Source organism: Sceloporus occidentalis, unplaced genomic scaffold (genome assembly GCF_023333645.1).
Source record: "Sceloporus occidentalis isolate IW3139 unplaced genomic scaffold, rSceOcc1.0.p SCAF_2, whole genome shotgun sequence".
In the NCBI taxonomy this organism is placed as follows: Eukaryota; Metazoa; Chordata; class Lepidosauria; order Squamata; family Phrynosomatidae; genus Sceloporus; species Sceloporus occidentalis.
This window is the reverse complement of record NW_028316982.1, coordinates 173,764,751-173,788,390: the sequence shown is the minus strand read 5'-3', so window position 1 is coordinate 173,788,390 and position 23,640 is coordinate 173,764,751. Positions and strand designations below refer to the sequence as shown.

The window sequence follows — 23,640 nt, the reverse complement described above, 5'->3', positions numbered from 1 at the left end:
TCTTTTTGGCTCCCTTCCCACAAAAACATGAAAAGCTGTGTATCTGCAATGTATTACTGATTTTGTGAATCTTGTAGGTCAGGGGTAGGCAACCTGTGGCCCGCGGGCCGGATGAGGCCCGGCGAGGCCTTGGGACCGGCCCCAGCCCGGTCCTGCCGCCGATTGCCGCTGGGGCCTTTGGCTTCTTGCGCGCAGGGGCAAGGGGGGCAATTTCTATAGACGCCTCAGAAACATGCATTTATATTAACATTTTTTTAAAAAATCAGCAAAATTTTTTGCGTGTCCTCCACTTTTTAAAAAAAAGTGTCCACCATTTGAAAACGTTGTCCTACATTTGTCCCGGTTTATTTATTTATTTAAATTTTAAAAAAAATTATTTAATTATTTATTTTTTGGCTTCGGCCCCCCAGTTGTCTGAGGGACAGCAACCCGGCCCCCGGCTCAAAAAGGTTGCCTACCCCTGTTGTAGGTGAACCACTCAGTTCATGCAGATGGCATGGTTGCCCTGACATAGCGACCTTCAGCTTCTCCCCATGCATATCTAGGTGCAAATATGTCTGATACAGAAATTGGAAAAGTTATTGCTTTGAGCTCCAAATACCAGAATCCCAAAGTCAACATTGCTACTGTCATGCTGACTGGGGGATTCTGGGAACTGTCCAAGATTTGGGTTACTCATACTTTTAGTAGACCCAATGAAATCAAGAAGGCTTGGTTGTAAAAAAGAAAAGCACTGATATCATTACTAACCCTAAATTTAAATCTATTATTTATGCTATTAAGAAAACATGCGGCAGCTACAAAGAAAAAGAAACAGTTACAGAACATCAAAATATGAAGTTAATGTATGTTTAATGAGAACAATATACACTTTTGACTTTCACATTTCTATTCTTGTTAATTTTGGCTTCTGGATGTGTGTACCTTCATCAAATAATATGAACAAACACTTATCCAGTGAAGTAGTGCTGTGGGATTCCTTTCACCCCCAGTCCTGTTATCTGTTCAAGAACAAGAAATAATTCATTATTTATTTGTTTGTTTGTTTACATTGTTGTTGAATGCTTTCAAGTCATTTCTGACTTATTGTGACCTTAAGGTGAAAGTATAATGGGAGTTTTCTTTGCAAGATTTCTCCAGAAGAGAATTGTCATTGCTTTCCTCTGAGGATGAGAGATTGTGACTTGCAAAGGATCACCCAGTGGGTTTCCATAGCCAAACAAGTATTTGAACCCTGGTCTCCCAGAGTCCTAGTCCAAATTTGAAATGGCTACACTGCATTGCCTTTCAAAAATATTTCTTCCCCCTCTTATATTCAAAGATTTCAGGGAGGTGTATACAAACAAATTATTTTAAAATATTAAAACAGTACAGTCTGAAAACATATTAAAATAATGTAACATGTTAAAAGGATTTACAGATAGAAATTGTATATACAGGCTGAGTTTCCTTTAACAGGAATTCCAAAATCCTAAATACTCCAAAACCCAAAACTTTGTTCATGGGTGGCTAAGATAGTGACAGTTTTGCTTTCTGATAGTTCAGTGCACATAAACTTTGTTTCATGTACAAAACTGTTTAAAATATTGTATAAAATTACATGAATGAATTTTGTGTTTAGATTTGGGTCCCATCTCCAAGATATCTCACTATGCATACACGCACGCACACATGCACACATATATAGATGAAAATACAGGTATTCTGAAATCCAAAAAAACCTGAAATCCAAAACACTTGTGGTCCCAAGCACTTTGGATCAAGGGACTTAGGGGCTGTGCAACTGCCCCAAGGGGCGGCCTGCAGCTGCCCCTTTTGCAACCAGATCGGGGTCACGGCAACCGCACGCCATGGTCCCAATCTGGCCTTTGCAGGGTACAGAGAGGAGCTGCAAACAATGGTTTCTCTTTGCCCTCTGCAAAGGGCGTGATAGCCACAGCGCTGTGGCTTTATGGCACTTCTTCGACGCAGCGTCTTCTGGACGCAGCACCAGAGGAGTGCTGTGATGCCACACACCATATGGTACAGTGAGCAGCATCATGTCACTCTGGGGCAGAGCCAGGGCATGTGTCATATGGACGCTATGCCCTGTCTCCACCCCTAACCTGCCTTTTGTACCGGTGTGCACAGCCCCTTAAACTGTAATGATGAGGCCACAAAATCTTTAATAAAAAGTCATGTTTTAACAAGTTATATATCTTTCAGGTGTGTGGTGAAAAATCCTATTTCATCCTAACTCATCTAAAGGTGAGTTGATGAGTTAGTAAGATTCAGCTGGCAGTCCAGCTTCTGTATGTAGGAGGAGGGAGGGGGGGGGGTTACACCTTGTCTTTTGCTTCAGATAGCAATATGGAAGGGACTAGAAGTTGCCCCATGTCCCTTATTACAGTGCACCCTTACCTTATGTGGGGGATCCATTCCGGACCCTCCTGCATAAGGCAAATTTGTTTGAATGTGTTGCGTCCCCATGGTGCGTGGTGCGGCATGCACCATGGGCACACCCCCATTCAACATATTAGGACTCACCATAGGCATAGCCTCAAGTCTGCGTATGGCACAGGCATGCAGTATAAGTGATATTCTCTATTTGAGGGTTGGAAAGGGGGGGATCCAAAAAATCCTAAATTTGGGGGAGTGGGGGCTCAAAATGTGTCATCTTGTAAATTATGGGTGTGGGCAATATATTAATTTTACACAGAAATGTGTGGCTAAGGCTGCATTTGCACTGCAGAAATAATGCAGTTTGACACCACTGTAACTGCCCTGCCTCAGTGCTGGGGAATTCTGGGAGCTGTAGTTTTGTGAGACATTTAGCCTACTCTGTCAGAGAGCTCTGGTGCCACAATAAACTACAATTCTCAGGATTCTATAGCATTGAGCCAGGGCAGTTAAAGTGGGGTCAAACTGAAATCATTGTTTTCACTTGGTATTTAGGTAGAACCCAAACTTATTAATGGTTGGCACTCCATTTTCCCGGATTCTTTATCCATAGATTTAACCATCCATGGCTTGAAAATATTTTAAATATATATAAGTTTCAAATAGCAAATCTTGATTTTGCCATTTTATATTAAGGGACATCATTTTATTATGCCACTGCCTATAACGAGATTTGAGCATCCATGGATTTTGGCATCCATGGGGGTCCTGGAACCAAACTGCAGCACATACCAAGGACACACTGTATATATTTCCTTGCTGTCAATTCTGCATGTCATGAATATTGATTGCCCCTTATTGCAGTTTTGAAAACTTGGTAACTGCTGGGGACAGCCCTGATCTCTCTAGTTCCTTTATTAGAAATGCTACAAATGGCATCTTAGGCCTAAAGAATCCACAGTGAAAAAAAGGAGACACATCTTCTATATTTCAGTGGCCTTCTTCAAGAACAATATGAAATGTGACGACAGAAATTTCTGGAGCTAAGAAGTTAATTTCATTTGCTGGACAGAAAAGAAACCTAAAAGCCTAGTTTATTTATTTTTTGGATAAAACTTATTTTGTTTTTTTTAAAAATAATATTTTTGTTGTTGTCACTGCAGAATGAGATGGCGTCTTTATTTTGTTCGTCTTGGACAGAATTTGTTAATTTGTTTCATACAATTGTGCAAAACTTAAAACTGCAATGACTGCTACTTTGTTATTGCAGGGAATTTTAGAACATAAAACTTAACACTTGCAAAACTAAGCATGGGTTATTTGTATTTTAATGATCAGCATGTGCCTGCTGTGTGTGGTTGTGGTTGTGGTGGTTGTTATTATTATTTTCTTTGTTTGTATCCTACCTTTCTCCCAATACAGGGACTCAAGGCAGCTAACAAATTTAAAACAATATAAATGAATACAAAACCCTTTTAAAAGTATAAATATAAAGTTTCAAGAAACAAACCATGTATAAATTTAAATCATGAAACATTATAAATATCAAGATGTATTAAACACTGTATACAAACTTTGACAGCTGAATTGCACCGCACTGAAAAGCCCAACCCTCATCAGCTTGAAAAAAGCCTGATGTACAAAAATGATTATACACTACCTACCAACTTGGTTACTAGGCATTAGATCTTTGCAGCTACATTTTTGGTTGGGAAAACCCCTCTGTTTCTCTCTCTCTCATTCCCTTCCTCCATTCTGTTTCATAAGCTGGAGACAAGCGCTCTCACGGGGGCTGCCAAATTCTCAGCAAACTCTCTCACTGAGTCAATACATTCTGTCTTAGCCCCAATAAATGAGACACAAAAAAATGCTTCCCATCCCGATTGTACTGTGATGTGTGGCGGGAAGGAGGAATGATTTCCTAATCTGATTCTCATGCGGATGGAGGGTGGTGGATCTGAATTAATCCACAGCCCAGAATGTGTTAATCCGTACACACCCATATTTGCAATGTTGTTTTGCCTGACAGGCATGAATTGTCAAGGAACACCTTAGAGCAGGAAACTCCTAGAGGACTGAAGCCAGACCTAGGCCCCGTCAGCTGCTTTGTGAGGTTCACCCAAGCCTCAGGCTGGGTGCCCATGAAGTGCCAAGCTCTTTCAGGCACTCACACATCCTTCCCATAAGAGGAGCAAAGAATAAAGAGGCTGAATCTCAAATACAGAGACTTGTGGGAACTGAGCTGGATGTTGCTGGGGGTGGGATAACAATGTACAACACAACACAAAATAGAGCACACAAGAAGTACAAAGAGATTGTTCTCTTTTCACTACATAGGGATGGAGACGAGTGACTGTAAAAGTAGTCAGGTCACTAGGGTTGGCGTCACCTGGTGCGGTAACTCATGGTGTCACACACACCCCATTGACTTACACACCATGAAGAACCTTTAGTAATGTTTTGTGTACTAGTGTTACTCATAAATCATAATTTCCAATATCACTGAATGTAACGGCAATAGTGGTGACATAAACAACTAGCAAAATTAAAATTATGCCTCTACATTACAACATTATATGCACAGCCTAAATGTGTTTGCATGTGCATTGTTCCATGTGGTTAAAGCGAAAATTTGGTAAGATGTGATATTTTTAAAGAAACCTAAAAAAAAATAACAATTTGATTCTATTTAAAAAAAAACAAATCTGGGGCTTCTTGACTCTGGTTAGCTTCGTCCATGACTAATAACCATGCTAGCTGGGAGATTCTGAAAGTTGCCTGGTATCATATCAGAGAAATTGAGAAAAATCCCAGCTAAAGAGGATAACGAGAAAACTCCAAGAAAAGGAGGAGGAGAAGATTTGGACACCTGCTCTTATGAGATGCTCTAGTCTATTTTACAAAACCAAATAAGGTCTATTTACCTTGAAAATCTCCCCAGCATGAGGCTCCTTGGCTAATGCAGCCTCATCCAGTCCATCATAAGCAGAAGTGACATACATTTCTGAATAATCTTTCCCTCCAAAGCAGCAGGATGTGATTCTGGGAGTTGGCATCTTCACTGTTTGAATTCTTTTCCCTGCATGAAATCAGGCAATAAGACAAATACAAACACAGACACGCATTATCTGAGGGGAAACACAAAAAATAAATTGTTGATCCAGCTGCCACATCACACAAAATCCCTCCCACATGGGTATTAGGCTTAACAAAAATCTCCTATTTGCATAAATTGGCATTTTCTTTCTTTTTTTGTAAACCAAAATATGGGCAGGGTACACAGCTAAAACAGGGAGGCCAGCTGCTAACCTGTTCTAAAAGTATCATGGGCCACATCTGGAGTCCAGGGTGAAAATTCTTCATGTAAGTAGTCCATTTAATGAAATCAGGAAAAGGTTTGAAGTATATGGGTATGACAGAGACACAGGGTGCATCTGCACTGTAGAAATAATGAAATTTGACACCACTTTAACTGCCATGGCTCCAACCTACAGAATCCTGAGATTTGTAGTTTTGTGAGACACACTCTTTGGCCAAGAAGGCTAAAAACCTTGTAAAACCTTGTAAATGATTCTATAGGATGGAGCTACAGCATTTAAAGTGGTGTCAAACTGCATTATTTCTACAGTGTAGACTCACCCTTAGTTACCCAAACATTTAAAGTAGTATTTCTTGTAACTTTCATCTGATTATTTGGCATAAATTATGACCAGGTTTTAATGAACAGGAAGGTAACTGAAAGCTGTTAGTGAATTTGGACATTTAACAATCCCAGTCTTCCCAACAACAAAGATTATTTTGTTTGTTGTTCCTACCTTGTGAACAGAAGACCTGAACTGGTGGAAAAGGCACTCCTGTTTCTCTGACAGAATTCAAGTCTAACTGGACTGTGGTAGCTAGTAGCGCTCCAGGTTTTAGTACAAATTTTAATGGAGATGTCCAAGGTGGCAACATTTTTGTATGTTCAAATACAGTTTTGTTGCCATTGGGTAGTGGTTAGAATGCTAGACAAAGGCTAGAGAGCCCTCGGTTCAAATACACATTGAACCATGAAATTCCCTGCATGATCTTGGACCACTTTGATGGCATCTGCACTTTAGAAATAATGCAGTTACACAATGTTTTAACTGCCATGGCTCAATGCTATAGAATTCTGGGAGTTGTTGTTTTGTGAGATATTTAGCCTTCTCTCTCAGAGACCTCTGGTTCCACAACAAACTGCAAATCCCAGAGTTCAATAGCACTGAGCCATGGCAGTTAAAGTGTTGTCAAACTGCATTATTTCTGCAGTGCAGATACAGCCTTACTCCCTCACAGCCTGACTTGCCCACAGGGTTGTTTTGAGAATAACAGTAGAGTGGGGAAAGAACCAACTATGTTGCCTTGAGTTCCATGGAAGAGAAAGTTAAAATTAGCAGGAATAAATTACAAGTCTGTTTATATGCACAGCTCCCTCCCGTGATATGGAAACTGATCTTGGCTCCACCGTTCTGAGGCCAAGTCTTCTCAGACGGGATGTTGGTTAATTAAATGACATGTTCCATTTTGTAAAGCACTGGTAATACCACTTCCAAAAAGTCACTCAGATAATGTAGAGTTCTTGTTCTTTACCTGTTTCAGGGTCAATACGGATCACTCGTCCACCATCAATACAAGCCACCCAGAGTTTCCCTTCTGTGTCAATGCACATCCCATCTGGCATTGCTTCCTCTTTTTCCAGTTTATACACGGGTTTACAAGTACTACAATCTGCATCCAGAACAGATTGGGGGGGGGGGGGGTTACATCAATATTTTCTCCTCTTACAAATGCAATATTTTCTCCCATTATATATTTTCAATTTTTTATTGTCTTGGTTTCTGTGTTCCATCAGACAGAGAGATACAGAAATTGTATCTTTATTCTCAGCTTTGTCATATAGCTTTTTATTTTGTCTCTTCCTTTTGGTGGTAAATATGCTCAAATGAGAAGACTGCTGATGCAGGACTTGGAATAGTTACGGTTTTGGGCTGCAATGCCCAGAATCCCTTAGGAGATTATAGAAGTTGGAATTTAAAAAACTACTGCTACTTTTCTGAACTCTTAACATATAGCTTGCAGTTGCACAAGCAATAAACAAGGCACTTCCGGTTCAGAAGATCTTTCTTCCATCTTGACTAGTTTAGCTCCCAAAACAAAAAAATGCCAACTTCACCTGACTGACTGGGTCTCTGCATGACAGGCAGAAAACCAGAAGTATAACATTTCCAATTACTGAATATCTGTACTGTAAGAAAACTATACCCATTGAATTTGCACCTGTCATGCAACTGTGAAAGATCTTTACCAAGACCAAAAAAAATAAAAAAATAAAAAAATGTAGCAAGACAACTATTTGCTTATAAGGCCTCACTAATTCAGATGTTATCGTGCTTTAAATGCAAAGAAAACAACCAGCCAGATATTTCCTAAGGAACATATAAAGTATTGTATTCATTCAGTATGATCCTCTGCTTTGCAAAGAAAACTTCATGGACAATATGTTGCTCAACTAAAACAAATTGTTTATGGCCACTTTTTTTGGTAGGGAGGATCTGTTTGTTCAGTAAATAATTTATCTGTATTAGTAATGCAAGGGGAAAAATGATGTAGAAATAAAAGTACAATTGTCTATCAGTTATCTATTGAGAGGCTATTAAATTTATCTGATGGAAGAATATGTACCAATTTTTCCGGTGTGTACATCATAGCTGAAGGCCTGCACAGCATATGTCAGGCTGTCAATGTAGAAGAAGGTTCTGTGGTCCAGTGACCAGTCCAGCCCATTGGAGATGTCCACCTGCTCTAGCTGCTTCATGACACTACAGTCAGGAAAGAGAGTATAAAGAGCTCCTTGATGCCTTGCTCTTACTCCAGGTTCTGTCTCTTCAGCCATGGTACCTAAAGGATGGGCACAGAAATACGAATCAGATTATTTCAGCACTTCTGGAACTCTTGAGAATGCAAGAGACACTGTATGGGATCGTGCTAAAAATCCATCTAGCTTTGCCTTTCCAAATCTGATAACTGCCAAATGTATTGGATAAAGGCTCTCACCATCCCCCATAAAGGCTACCAGTGCAATAATTCTCCCCTATCACATTATTCCCTCATTTACTCATAATCTGTTAGAAGGAATTTTATTTAAAGCTACTGCTATTACATTTCATATCAACCAACCGAGATAGGAAGACTAGGTGATTTACAGCAGGATATTTTGCACCCAAGCTGGAGAGACACCATTTGCAATATCATTTCCCACCTTTGATACTCTTATCTTGACTGATCTTTTCCATGCAGATTTGACCCTTTTGATGTATCTTTGGCTCAGGGCTATTTGTGACCTATATAAACACCCAGATTCCCTTTGTTTCCTCAGGCTGGATAGAATTCATGTGACTCCACGTCACTTTGGATTCTGACTAGTTCCGACTCGCTGCCATCCCCCCTCAGCATTCCCCAAAAAGCCAAGTCCAACACCATACTATCTAATTAGACCATCCAGAGTTACCACGCTTCAGTAAGTATCACCATTGGTGGAGCCTCTTATCTATTCCAACACTCAACCCTTTATTCCTTATTTCTTGTGTGTCTTCTGTGTGTGCGAGCTTGCACTGTGTGTGTGTTTCCCCCTTGAAATAAAAGACAATTAATAGAAAGAATTCTGCCTCTGTGAATTCCCTATCCCAGCATCTCAGTATACAGGTGGGAAATTATTCCAAAAGGACTGCTTGTAACTCAGTCAAATTAATTGAGCTAATTGAAATTCCCCTGGTTCATAGTTACACCCCCATTCTTGCTTTACCCCTGGTGTTACAGTCAGAAGCGGGATCCCTGTTGCAATTATTCTTTGCATCAAAGATCACTCATGAAAGGGGAATTGACAGTCTGCTGCATCGTGATCAACAGCAAAATAGACCCCTGTTCCTCAGAGCAGCTGCTGCCCAGTAAATAAAGACTGAGGACTTCTATGATCCCTACATATTCACCACACTATGGAATATGTAGAGATCATGAACACAAATCAGATACAAATATATAATGCTAAGTTGTTCATAACTATGATCATGAATTCTGGCCATTAACTTCAAGAAAATATGTTTTTGGCGATATAGTCAGCTCACATTAACACCTAGCCCATGTTAATCTCTTATGTGCTATATGTCCCCAATCATTTTTCTTTTAAAAAGTGGAAACAGAATGCCTTAACTGCATAGTGTGAGCTACATCTGTTTCATTAAATTTTGTACATAATTTTCCATTCATGGCAAATTAACTGGGCCTGTACTCAGATGATTAGGAATAGCTGAAGTGAGAAGTGAGCATATAGTATTGTTTAATGTATCTCAAATATATACATACCTGCAAAATACCTCCCCATTGGGTCTACTTTTCCATCATTAAATCTGTTGTTGGCTTTATCTAATTCTACCTCAGAGATATCAACAAGGCTCTGATCTTCCCAGTTCAAGAAGGCAAACCTGGTTCCTACTGTGACCACATATCCTCCACACTTGCGAAGAGACACTGAGCCAACACGGGCATCTGCAGGCAGGAGAGAAATAGACAATTTTCAAAGTCAGGACACTTCAATCACACTATGCACGATGCACCTTTCATGGACATGTGCTCAAATTTAGACTTCAAGGTTCTCCATGTCTGTCTCTTGACCTCTTGTCTCACCATTGGATTTCTTTACTTTTTACTGATATTTCCTAGACTTTCCAATGGCTCTGTCTATGGGGTAGCCTACACACTAGCATACCATGTGAAATGCTGCAGGTTTTTTGCATGTTCACACTTAAGTGGCTTCACTTTTGCCCCACCAATTCACTAATATCCCTTTGCATTCTAAAACTGGTAGGCTGCAAAAATCCATCCCTTTGCAAAAAAAGGGGGGGGGAACCTTGTGCTTTCCTTCACATGAGGCCAACAGCCTTTATTCTCATGTCAATACAATTGACTGTCATTCTGCACCAATATAGTATGTGTGGATAGATAGGTAGGTAAATATTGGCTTTGATCCTCATATACACTATACTCATATACTATACAAGATATTCATTTACTGCCAATCTGAAAAATAAAATGATGTTTTAGTCTGTTTGTCTCTTTTTTGCTACATCACCCAAACTATATTAAGTTTCACCAGTTTTGGAGGGTTATGTTCAGTATCATTTTATGTTACGTACACAAAATTCACTTGGAAAACCATGACGGTACCCCAGGTTTTTTTATCATGATTTTACCAAATTTGGAAGGTGTGATGGGATGACCTGATTTGAAATATAAGCTATTCAGGCATACACAAAATTTATTTTACAGTGGGGATGCCCCAGTTATATTATTATTATTATTATTATTATTATTATTATTATTATTATTATTATTATTCAGAGTAGTGTGTTGGGCCACTGATCAGGAGAGGCCTGGTCTCTCAAGGGCAACTGAAACTGTTGTGCAATTTGTGGAATGTTTAAATGCCCAAAAAGATAGGCAGTCATCCTCCAGAGCAACTGAAACTGTACAATCACTGATGGCTAATGATTCGCCTGAGAAATGCTGAGTATCACAGTTACTAATACCATAAAATAGATCAGGTGTCAACAGATAATGCAGCTGAGAAAACCACATGGTGGAGCATAAGACTACAGTCAAATGAACCCATATTGAAAGAAATCTAAGGTGGTTTGGCATGCTGAATGAAAGCTGACAACTGCATGTTCCATGAACGGTGACATTAAGAGATGGCATGCCTATGTAAAGCAGGCTAAAGACTTCTGAGCTCTCAGGACTGGTTCTTTGATGTAACATAATTGCTGTAACCAGGAGGATACCTGTCCATTATGGTAATGCACCAACATCAGAGGTAGGGTATCAGTACTAGAGCACCCTCAGTTTGAGACCTATGACAGCCAGCTACAAAGATGCAGTTCTGTGAGATACAGAGCTAATAAATTGAGACTAGTGCCATTTTGTTTTAATTTTATCATAATCATTCCTGTGCTGCACTTCCGTATAAATAGTCACAAAACACCTCATGTGTATGAAATCAATGCAAAACAGGAAACCAAGGAAACAAAATAAGTGTGAAGTAAAGTAAAAGAGGAAGTTCAGTGAGTCAATAAGCTTTTACTAGGTCCTTGTTCCCTCTGCAGCAACTTAGGCAGATCTGAGGCAGCTCCTTTGGGCAGTAAATTTGGGGTGTCATGAAATGACAGAAAATTGTTAGGTATTTAATGAGTGGTTAATTAATGTATTTTTACTGCCAGAGAAGGGAACAGCTGAACTTTTCTGCCTTAGGAGCCAAAATTATTTGGGGGATTGTGTGTGGAGTGTTCATTGGCTATTCCTACTCAGAAAAAAAAATATCTTTGAATCATAGAATCACTGAGTTGGAAGAGACCACAAAGGCCATCCAGTCCAACCCCATGCCACGCAGGAATACATAGTGAATAACTCCTGACAGATGGTCATCCAGCCACTGTTTAAAAACCTCCAAAGAAGGAGACTCCACCACTCTCCATGGCAGTGTGTTCCACTGTTGGACAACTCTTGCCATCAGAATGTTCTTTCTAATGTTCAGGTGGAATTTCTTTTCATGTAGTTTGAATCCATTGCTCTATGTCCTGATCTCTGAAGTAGCAGAAAACCATCTTGCTCTATCTTCAATATGACACTCTTTCAAATGTTTAAGCATGGGTATCATATCTCCTCATAATCTTCTCTTCTCCAAGCTAAACATACCAAGCTCCCTAAGCCACCCCTCATGGGCCATGGTTTTCAGACCTTTTACCATATTGGTCATTCTTCTCTGGACACGTTCCAGCTTGTCAACATCCTTCTTGAACTAGACACAGTATTCCAGGTGAGGTCTGACCAAAGCAGAATAGAGTGATATTGTTATTTCCCTGAATCTAGACACTACTACTATTGATGCGGCCTAGAATCACATTGACTTTTTAAGCTGCATCACATTGTTCATGCATGTTCAGTTTGTGGTTGTCCTGAACATGAGTCAGCAAGTGCCAAGAAAGCTGGTGTTGGTGTTTAATTGCTGCCAGATAGTCAGTCCAGTCCAGTCTAAGTCAGTCTGACAGGACACTCCTTCGCTCTCATTTAAGAGCCTATGGAGTGGCAATACGTGCAGCAAAGAACTCTTTCTATGCTGCACGTATTGCGTCCGCAGAGTCGCGTCCGGCAGAGCTGTTCAGGGTTGTGAGGGAGCTAACTCAGCTCCCTCCCTCCCTGAGCCCTATCTTGGAGTCATCTAAAGCCTGCTGCGATGATTTTAACAACTTCTTTGCGGATAAAATCTCTCGGATAAGGGCTGATCTCGACGCCAGTATTTGTGCAGATCCTGTAGGAGAGGTGTCCGAAGCGTCCGTGGCCCCTGTTATACTGGATCACTTTGAGTTTGTTAGTACCGAGGAAGTGGACAAGATCCTTCGAAGTGTTAGGAAAACGACTTGCTCCCTTGATCCCTGTCCCTCATGGCTGACAGCTCAGGGGGTAGATGCGGTGCGACTTATGTTGCACCGCATAATTAATATATCTCTAAGTGAGGGTCAATTTCCATCTAAATTAAAATTAGCAGTGGTCAAACCCCTGCTAAAGAAGCCCTCCTTAGACCCCCTGATTCATAACAACTATCGGCCCATCTCGCTGCTGCCTTTTTTGGGGAAGGTGATCGAGAGAGCAGTCGCTTTCCAGCTTCAGTCGATCTTGGATGACACCGATTTTCTGGACCCATTTCAAACCGGCTTCCGGGTGGGCTATGGAGTTGAGACTGCTATGGTCGCCTTAGTTGATGACCTCCGTCTGGGCATTGACAGGGGGAGCGTGTCCCTGTTAGTGCTCTTGGACATCTCGGTGGCCTTCGATACCATCGACCATGGCATCCTTCTGGGACGCCTGAGGGAGTTGGGAATCGGGGGCACTGCTTTGCGGTGGTTCCGTTCCTACCTCTCGGGCAGATCCCAGATGGTGGAGCTGGGGGACTGTCGCTCTGACAGGAGGGCCCTGACATCTGGTGTCCCTCAGGGAGCGATTTTGTCCCCTATGCTATTTAACATTTACATGAAGCCGCTGGGAGAGATCATCCGGAGACATGGGGCGAGGTGATATCAGTACGCTGATGACACCCAGATAGTTTTCTCTATGTCTCCGACTGATGCAGTAACTAAGTGGCATCTCTCCTCTTGATGCCTGCTTGGCGTTGGTAATGGGCTGGATGAGGGAGAACAAACTCAGTGTGAATCCAGGGAAAACGGAAGTACTGGTGATAGGTTCCCCGGCTTCGGGTAGTGAGATCTGTCACCCGGTCCTGAACGGGGTCACGCTCCGCCTGAAGGACTCGGTGCGCAGCTTGGGTGTACTCCTTGACTCGTCGCTCCAGCTGACTTCTCAGGTGGATGTGACGGTCAGGAGTGCTTGTTATCAGCTTCGGCTGATACGCCAGCTGCGTCCCTACCTGGACCGTAAGGACCTTGAATCTGTTGTACATGCTTTGGTAACCTCTCGATTGGATTTCTGCAATGTGCTCTACATGGGGCAACCCTTGTACCAAACCCGGAAGCTGCAATTGGTGCAGAACATGGCAGCCAGACTGGTCGCTGGTAGTTCCAGGTCAGACCATATAACACCTATTCTAAAAGATCTTCACTGGCTGCCTATTCGCTTCTGAGCTCAATACAAGGTGTTGGTTTTGACCTATAAAGCCCTAAATGGCTTGGGCCCAGGGTACTTGGAGGACCGCCTCTCCCCATATAATCCGCCCCGCACACTCAGAACATCCGGGACAAACCTGTTGGAGGTCCCTAGGTCTAACCTTGTACGGACCTCTCAGAGGGCTTTTGCCATCGCTGCCCCTTCATCTTGGAATAAGCTCCCCGCAGAGCTTCGCTCCGCCGCCTCACCAGCTATCTTCAAGAAAAATCTGAAGATGTATTTATTTCGGTTGGCCTTCCCGCCTTAGTTAGATTGTTTATTTCCCTGCCCCTTATTTTTCTCCTTTTGACCCCGGTTGCTGTAAATTAACTCTTCTTTTTCTTTGCCCTTGACATGCGTATTTTATTGATCTCCTGTTCCTGTTTTTTGTAGTAATGTTTTTAACTTTTATATTTGAATTTTCTTTTTCTATTGTACTGTTTTTAAATTTTGTAAGCCGCCCTGATCATATCTATGGAAGGGCGGGGTAGAAATAAATTTATTATTATTATTATTATTAGTCATGGATCATCTGAAGAAGATGAAAGATGAAGCATGAGGGTGGTCTAGTTGTCAGCCAGTCCAGAATTTGTTACAGCAGGTCAGAAGTCCAAACACACATGCCAGCAAGGAATAAATGGAGAAGTCCAAAAAGTAGTCAGTTCAAAGTCATGAAAACAAGAATTCAAGAGAGTTCAGCCAGTCAGCCAGTAAGACAGCTGTCAGCACTGATGCTGGGAAAGAACTGCTGGGATGTTTATGGGCAGCTCCTCCAAGGCCACAAGGGTCTACCATATATATTCGACTATAGATTGACTTCATGTATAAATCTAGGGCAGGTTTGGTTGCCAAAATTATGCATTTTGATATGACCAGTGGATACGTTGAGGGTAAAACATTGAGGCACATAACAAAGGAACTAAAGGAAGAAGACAAGGAAAACAATGCCAAAGAATTTACAAAATTCCAGCAGGCATAACTGTTTGTGCTCTCCTTAAAGGCTCGATGGATAAGAGAATGGGGAGGAGTGTCAGTGCTTTCAAGACAAATAATGCTCTTGCCTTTCAATAGGGGATGAGTCCATTTTAAAATAAGAATGACTGTAATGTACAGTTCTCATATTGACCTGTGGATAAGTCGACTCAGTTTTTTGTGGGGTTAATTTTTTGACTAAAATTTTTAGACTTATACATGAATATATACAGTAATTAGTGTCTAATCAGGACAGCATCTATTACTTAACATGTGCTGGGATTGGCGTTTCTCAATGGAGAAACGCCAATCCCAGCACAAGTTAAGTAATAGATGGCATTGTGTTGACTCAACAAAAGATGAGATTGTGTTGTCTATAGCATCTACAGACTTTGCCAACTCCTGGTGCAGAGCAGGGTCTCCTACTGCCTCGGCTGGCATCTCCTCAGACACAAGAGAAAGCTCTGCTATCAGGAGCTGCAGCTTCCTGGCAATCTGCTTCCTTGTCTGATTTGTGCAGGGGTGAGTTACAACAGTGGTCTACTATGACTCCAAGATCATTTTCTCATGTACTATTGTCAAACCTGGTGTCACCTATCCAATACCACTGCATTTCATTTTTTTTCTGCCTTACATTTCTCCCTGCTGAAATTCATATTGTTAGTTTTGGCTCAGCTCTCCAATCTGTTAGGGTCATTTAGAATTCTGATCCTGTCCTCTGAGGTATTTGCTACCCTTCCTAATTTGGTGTCATCTGCAAATTTGATAAGCATGCCCTCGTAGGATCATAGAATTGTAGAGTTGGAAGAGACCACAAGGGCCATCCAGTCCAACCCCCTGCCATGCAGGAGCCCTTTAGTTCATCACCTAAGTAATTGATAGAAATGTTGAATAGTACTGGCCCCAGGACAAAACCCTGTGACACCCCACTGGTCACTTCTCTCCAGGATGAATAGGAGCCACTGTTGAGCACCCTTTGGGTTCAGCCAGTCAACCAATTACAAATCCACCTAACAGTAGCATTGTCTAACCCACCTTTTATTAACTTATTTGCAAGAATATTATGGGGACTTCATCATAGGTGTCATGCTACATCTTGTGCCCCATATAGAGAGAATCAAATACAGGGAGTGAAGATTAGTGTGATGCTAGGTATAATGGAAGTGGGTCATATGGTAAATCATCCTATGTAAGTAATCTATGGCGCGTTACATACCGCCGGATTGCTGCAGTCTCCTGCTGCCGCCGCTTGCAACATCTAGGAGCCGCAGCGGCCAAACTGCGCGGTTCCCGGACGCTCCGAGGAAGGAGTGCGGAAATCATGCTCCTTCCTGGGCCCCGGAAAAGACGTCGCGAGGCGCTAGTCGCGCACTTGTGGCGTCACTTCCGAGGCGCAACATGCGGATGCACAGCGTCCACTACGTCAATATGGTGGCAGCCGTGTGGAAAGGCCGCTGCCATTTGTTATGGACTCTGTCTGTAATAGGAGTAGGGGCATCTGGAAGAGACATCCCTTTTTCAAAATGGGACGTCCTAAGGACATCCCTTATGGCGGTCTGTAACCTGCCTCTATGTGAGAGAGCCTCCTCCATGGCTGCTCCCAGATGGTGGGGTTGTTCCCACTTAAGATTTGAAACGATTTAAAATACAACGTTTTTAATAAAATCGATTCAAAATAACACTGTTCTTATCCCGCTATCCGAATCGCTTTGTTCATCGTTCCCATCTGGTTATTTAAATCGAAGTTTTTACCTGCAAGCGTTCCTACTTGGCATGAAATCGGTGTTTAAATAAAGCGATTCTTCTCCTCCATACCTTATTTGGAGCTGTCAATCAATAGTACGTCAGAATGACGTAACGTTAATCCGGAATATTTGGAAGCGATTTATCTTTTGGCATCGTTTCCATTTCATTGACAGCCAGGGAGAATCCCTTCAGAGAGCACAGAGATCAATGAAGGAGGCTTCTGGCAAAAAGCGAAGCTCTTTCCAGAGGAACTATGGGATAGGTTTTGGAGGGCAGCATCCTGTCTCCCAAGACAGCCAGGGAGAATCCCTTCAGAGAGCACAGAGATCAATGGGAGAGGCTTCTGGCAAAAAGCGAAGCTCTTTCCAGAGGAACTATGGGATAGGTTTTGGAGGGCAGCATCCTGTCTCCCAAGACAGCCAGGGAGAATCCCTTCAGAGAGCACAGAGATCAATGGGAGAGGCTTCTGGCAAAGCGAAGCTCTTTCCAGAGGAACTATGGGAGAATCCCTTCAGAGAGCCCAGAGATCAATGAAGGAGGCTGCTGGAAAAGCAGGGAGGGAGCACTCTTCCCAAAGATTCTCTTTCCAGGGTTGGAGGAGAAGGCAGATTCCATTTGAGAAAGGGAAGGAGAAAGGCTCTATCCCCCCCCCCCCCATTGATCAGAGCCCTTCCCTGCCTGGGTGAGATCAGATGCCTCCTCGCGAGGAGGCTTCCCTTCCCTGCCTGGGTGAGATCAGATGCCTCCTCGCGAGGAGCCTTCCCTTCCCTGCCTGGGCGAGATCAGTGCCCAAGCGGGCAGGGAATGCCTCTTTGAGAGGAGCCTTCCCTTCCTGCCTCTCCTCCGTTAGAAATGGGCTCTCCCCACACAGAGGGGAGGTTGCAATCCACCGGGGGAAGCCTTGTACTCCTTTGGCAGATGCAGGCGCTTGAGCAGCCGGGACTTCAGGCGCTTAAAGCGCTGAAGAGATTAAGCGCCTGTAAACCATTAAAATAAAAAATAAAAATAATCCTTATCTCTTATTGAAAGACCACAGCGGACAAAGGGGTGAGGGAAGCAAAAATGGCGACAGCCAGACGGATGGGGACAGAAAGGGCAACTCCCCCAAGGACAGCCCCATCGCACTCCGCTCCTCCCATTCATCTAACGCAATTTCAAAGGCTGTCGTTCCTATTTAAATGCTCCGGTTCCTAAATCGAATCAATGGAAAAACGTAGGTCAGACCCTAGTGTTTTTTTAACACGCGTTAAATGAGGAAAACTCGAATCAAAATTTTATTCCGCTCTACAATTCGATTTGTAGTGGAGACAATTGCGGGTTGCTCTAGAACCGTTCTAGGTTTAAATCGGATCCTAATAGGAACGCCACTCCTTGGATTCGATTCAGAACGCGGGGTTTCACCTGGTGAGAACAACCCCTATGTAATTCCCTGCCACGAAAGATCAGGTTGGCCCCCCTCCCTGCTCTCTTTCTGCCAGCAGTTGAATACAATTTCATTTAGGCAGGCGTTTGGTGGGTAGATTTTATTTGTGTAACGTGGTGTGCTGTTTTAATGTTTAATATTTTTTACTGTTTTTAACTATGCTATTTTTAATCTATGTTTTAATGATGGCGGTATTTAATTTTTTTAACTTTTGTGATCAATGTTTTAGCTCTGTCTTTTTAAAATATATTGTTACCCACCTTGAATCCCACTGTGGGAGAAATATAAATCCTAGAAATAAATAACTTTCTAGTCCTACTGTCAACTAGTTATGCTTATCAGTTCTTGTACATGAGAACCAGGGTGGTTAGAATGATGGAATGGTACATGTGAGTGAGATCCAAATTTTAATCCCCACTAAGCCATGGCATGCACTGGGGCAGTCACAGTCCCTCTACCTCCCAGGGCTTATGCACTAATAAATACTAAGAGAGCAACATGGGGAAGTGTTGGACTAAGACTCTTGGAGACACGGGTTTAACTCCCCACTCAGCCATGAAAACCACTGGGAAATTTCAGGCAAGTCACATGTTCTCAGCCTTGGAGGAAGGCAACGGCAAATATCTGAATAAATCCTGCCACGAAAACTGATGGGGTGCTCTAAATCAAAATCACATAACAATAACAGTGAATAATAAATACATGCATAGATGTATTTGTAGAGAGATACTGTTATAATCTGTCTCTTCTACTAACTCAACTGATTATTGCTATGCCTTCAGTTCAAAAATCTGAAACAGTTCTATGAAAAAACTCTGTAAAGCTAGACATCTGAACCAGTTCTACCAAATTAAAAAAAAAAAACCTGCCAGAAGTTGTATGATTAGAAAAATTATTGATCTTACCAAGAGCCACACACTGAAGTTCTTCGGAGAGTGAGTTCCAGCGGCAAACCTTCTGTGAATTGATATCCACAAAAACAAGGGAATTCTCTCTTTCTTCCCAGACAGGGCACTCTCCCATCCTGTTCTTTTCTTTCACAACAGTCTCAATTCTAATGGAAGACATGGTCTAAAAGGGAGAAAGCAACCAAATGGTCATAGCAGACACTAAGGGAAATGTGATTAACCTGTTTTCCCTCCCACAGTGTGACTTTCTCAAAGATACCTGCTTCAGCAATCAAGCTTGCAAATTAAGCCCATGTTTACCTTCTTAAACTAAACCTAAAGCAAAGTTCATTAAATGCAAAAACATGGAGACAGGAAAAGGAATGTGTTATGAAAGCTGTCTTTCACCATTTAGGGAGCACCTTTCTTTTTTTTTCTTTTTTCTTTTTTTCTTTTAAAAAGCTAAACCCAGAAGCTCTTTTGGGTAAAAAAAAAACTAGTTTGACCCCTACAGAATCTTGTTAGGCAAGAAACTGCTGCAGATCTCGGTATGACTGCACATAGATTGGTAGTTGGAAAGTCACACTGTGTTCACTTCTGTTCCACCATTAGGAACTATTCATATGGGAATGTCCTTTTCCCAACCCTGCAAATAACCTTTTGCAAGAAGAATATTCAGTCATTCAATATCACCATTTGTATTACCATAACTGGCAATACAAAATCCTGGAAAAAACTGACAAAACTTAGAAATGAAAGAAATGCTAAGAATAATTTTTATTGCTGTAGTGCTCAGATCAAAGGGGAGCATTAAGCCACTGTTATCTACACTGACAGAATGTGGTAATATCTGTGATAATAATAATAATAATTTGTTTTATTTATATACCGCTATTCCAAAGATCATAGCGGTGAACAGCAAGTAAGCTAATTAGCAAGTAAGCTAATTTGCCCCCAACAGTCTGGGTACTCATTTTAGCGACCTCGGAAGGATGCAAGCCTGAGTCGAGCTTGGGCCCTTTTGCTGGTCTTGAACCCGCAACCTTGTGGTTTTGAGTGAATGGCTGCAGTACAGGCATTTAACCACTGCGCCACCAGGGCTCCTGATAGCTAACACGATCAAAGAGAATCCAGATTAAGAGGTGATTTTAAAATGTGCAATTGTTGATTTTATCTGCAATTACAATGTGGTTGATTGAGATTCACATAAATCAAAAGGTGTGACCTAATTATCTACTTTTCACAATACGCTGTTCTGCAACAGCAATCATGTGAGGCTTAATTAATAAGCAATAACTGGTGAGTATCGGAAGGACTGCAAAGATATGAAGGAGATCTGCAAACATTCACAGTTGACAATGGTTCATTCCAGTTTATCACCAATGTATCAAAACACAGGTGTACATTCACTTACACAAGCCTAGATAGTCCTGGTAGCAACCCAAGACAATTCCAGGGGTGTAGCTGGGGGTGGAGGAGGATGAGGGTATTTCCCCGAAATATGAATTCTGTCCCCCCATGTAATTTTCTTTCAATCTTCAAATTTCTAGCACTGCAGAAAGCAAAACATTAAAAATTCCTAGAACTCTTATGTTTTCTGTGTTTGCATTCCCTTGGTAACTTTGTTCTTTCCCCTTAAATTGTATTTATAAATGTTCAACTGAAGTTTTTAAGTTACTGCAATGCTAGAAATGTGGAGACTGAAGGAAAAAATGTTCAGAGGGGGTTTTCCACAGCCTTTCCTTGAGAGAGTGCCACTTGCCAAGGGTCACACAGTGGGTTTCCATCATCAAGCAGGGATTTGAACCCTTGTCTCCAGATTCATAGTCCAGCATTCAATGTGGTTCATTGACGACACATGCGCACACACATTTTCTACACAGTTCCAGACCATCTTTTTCTATCTCAGACTTTGCTTGGAGCTTGTGAGCACACTTATTCTTTTTTTAATTGTAAAATTATCATCTAGATATTGCTAATTTAATTATATTTACTCAGCTGTACAGGTTGTTTTTCCTGGTTTTATCTAAAGCAGACATATTACTGATAGCTTTTTAGTTACCTGTAATTTCCATAAATTATCAGTGACAAACCTAACCTACTTATGCCTTGACAGCGTGTTGAATCGAGACAGTTGCCTGCTCCTGCAACAAACTTATGCATACACAAACTCAAATACTCTTATAATACCCTATAGATATGGCCAATAGATATGGCTTATAGTAAAAGCCTGTAGATATTTGAAATGCACATTTCTAGGAAGAGTTGCTTCATATTATACTTTCTCCTTGGTAACTTTCACATTAATACCATTATTAATATGCTCACACTTCCATGGCCATAATCTCCTACTTTCTGAAGAAGTGAAGATCAACAATATAGTAATATAATATAATATGTCATAATACAACAATATTATAATATAAAAATAGTAAAAAAGTATAATAGAACAATATAATCTGAGAAACTGACCTCTGTCACATCCTATCTGTCACCATCATTAAAAGTCAAATTAAATGTTATCCTGATGCAATATTGTACTCATAAGATAATGTTTCCAAACTGTGATGGACTTCCAGATTCCCATCCCGCATGGCTAATGATTTGTGGTGATGGCAGTCATCATCTTACACATCTGGAAGGCACCAGCTTGGGTAGATCTATTTTAGAACATTCCTTTTCTGAATTTACCTTTTACCCCTAAGCAATATTTATCTTACCTTATTGTGTTCAGGCCAGCAACTTTTCCAACTGAGGACAACTTGAATAATAAATTTCTACCAGTTGGTTATTAACAAATATACTCCCCTGTGAGTTGAAGTGCCCAGCCCAAAGGGAAAAAAAATATATCTGTAGGGTGTAGCACTTGCTCTTCCTGAAAGGTTTTTCCTGTCATTGAGTTCTTACCCAGTTATACAGAAACCACAAGAAAAGCAACAGAATAAATGAGGTAGAATAATCTTGTCTTGGAGAGCCCAAGAATTGTTGATAGTTCTTTCACGGTCAGAATGGTGTGTCAAATAAAGAGAAAAACATCTGTTTTAGCAATTTGAAAGTTCTGAGAGTGAATAAATAAGATAAGGGTATTAAGGCAATTATGAAGGACATTCTGAACCTAATCTGACTCCAAAGAGAAACATTAGAAGTTAGCATGCATGGTCAGATGATTAAATGACTCCCTTTTAACACTACAAAGGCACCTTTGTAGTGCCAGGTCATCTGTATGTAATTTTAAAAGGCTGTAATACCTAGGTAGAAAGCGTGGGATGAGTCCTTCCTGAATCTTCATTCTCGAAGAAAAGCCAGAGAATACCTAGGTAAACATTACCTAGGTAAACGCCAGATTAGTTGTCACCATCATTTCTCATTTTAAATTTACTGTCATGATGACCATTGCAAACGTACATGAAGAAGACAGACTTTCTTGTGCAACTAATTGATTGAAGCTGCACCAAAGTAATTTTTGTTGTTGTGTGCCTTCAAGTCATTTCCAACTTATGGTGACCCTAAGGCAAACCTATCGTGCGGTTTTCTTGGCATGTTTATTCAGAGAAGATGCCATTTCCATCCTCTGAGGTTGAGAAAGTGACTAGCCCAAGGTCATGCAGTGGGTTTACATGGCCAAGCTGGGATTCGAACTCTGTTCTCCAGAGTCCTAGCCCAATGCTCAAACCACTGTAGTGAAAAATATATCTTACAAATATAACACTCACCAGACGTTGCTGGAATACAACTCCTCACTTTCCTCATCCTTGATCCTGCTGGCTATAGCTGCTGGGATTTGCAGTCCAACATCTGAAAGGATCCATGTTCCTACCCCTGGTAAGATTATTACATTTCTGAAGAGAGCCTCAGGACATATTGAGTAGAGTGTTTTGGGAGTTGTAGTGCAAAAACTCAAGGTTTCCAAGCTGTAGTGCTGCATTACTCCACCACCCACCTGCACTGTAGTTGATTTGCATAGGTGGCAATGAGGATTTGGTACAGCTTGTAAAACAGGAAAATCAAGATATTGGTTTCTTCAGTTCCCAAATATGTCTAAGGATTTTTCAAAAATATGATTCCATGCAACTTCTATAGCACCATGTTGGGGTAAAAAAGTTCCATAATACAGATAATATTGTGAGGTCAGGACTATCCTGGACCAAAGCTTGAGAGCTAGGAACAATCTTTTGTGATGCCATAGATAGGGGGTGGGCTCTAGCAGGGACGTATCCAGGGGGGTTCTTGGGGTCCGGACCCCCCTTCCATTAGAAAAATGAATGGTGCGTGCTGCTGCGCCGCCGCACCCAAGCCCCATTATAATGGTGGCACTTAGTCTGGATCCCCCCTTCCTAAAATCCTGGCTACGTCCCTGGCTCTAGGACATTACTAAACATGGTTTTTAAACTACATTTATAGTCATAAAATAGTGCCTTTGGTGATCGTTAACACACAATATTGGCTCTGGCCCACAGCTGCTGTGTATGCCAAGTGTGGTTAGTGCATCCTTCTTCATTGACAAGG

The 23,640-nt window shown here is 41.5% G+C and overlaps 1 protein-coding gene across 2 annotated transcripts; it reads right to left on the bottom strand.

The window, feature by feature from the left end:
- Positions 1 to 835: 835 nt before the first annotated feature.
- On the bottom strand, positions 836 to 22,116 carry LOC149319350 (regucalcin-like). 2 transcript variants are annotated; one of them, XM_089508042.1, is made up of 7 exons: positions 21,855 to 22,116; positions 19,153 to 19,318; positions 9,760 to 9,942; positions 8,083 to 8,298; positions 6,991 to 7,128; positions 5,304 to 5,458; positions 836 to 1,001 (listed from the first exon to the last, which is right to left on the bottom strand). In XM_089508042.1, the coding sequence occupies exons 2-7, from the start codon at positions 19,313 to 19,315 to the stop codon at positions 951 to 953; spliced, it is 906 nt and encodes a 301-aa protein (XP_089364168.1). In that variant the 5' UTR covers positions 19,316 to 19,318; positions 21,855 to 22,116; the 3' UTR covers positions 836 to 950. The 2 variants fall into 2 exon arrangements, with proteins under 2 accessions (XP_089364168.1, XP_089364169.1); XM_089508043.1 differs by lacking the exon at positions 6,991 to 7,128.
- Positions 22,117 to 23,640: the final 1,524 nt, after the last annotated feature.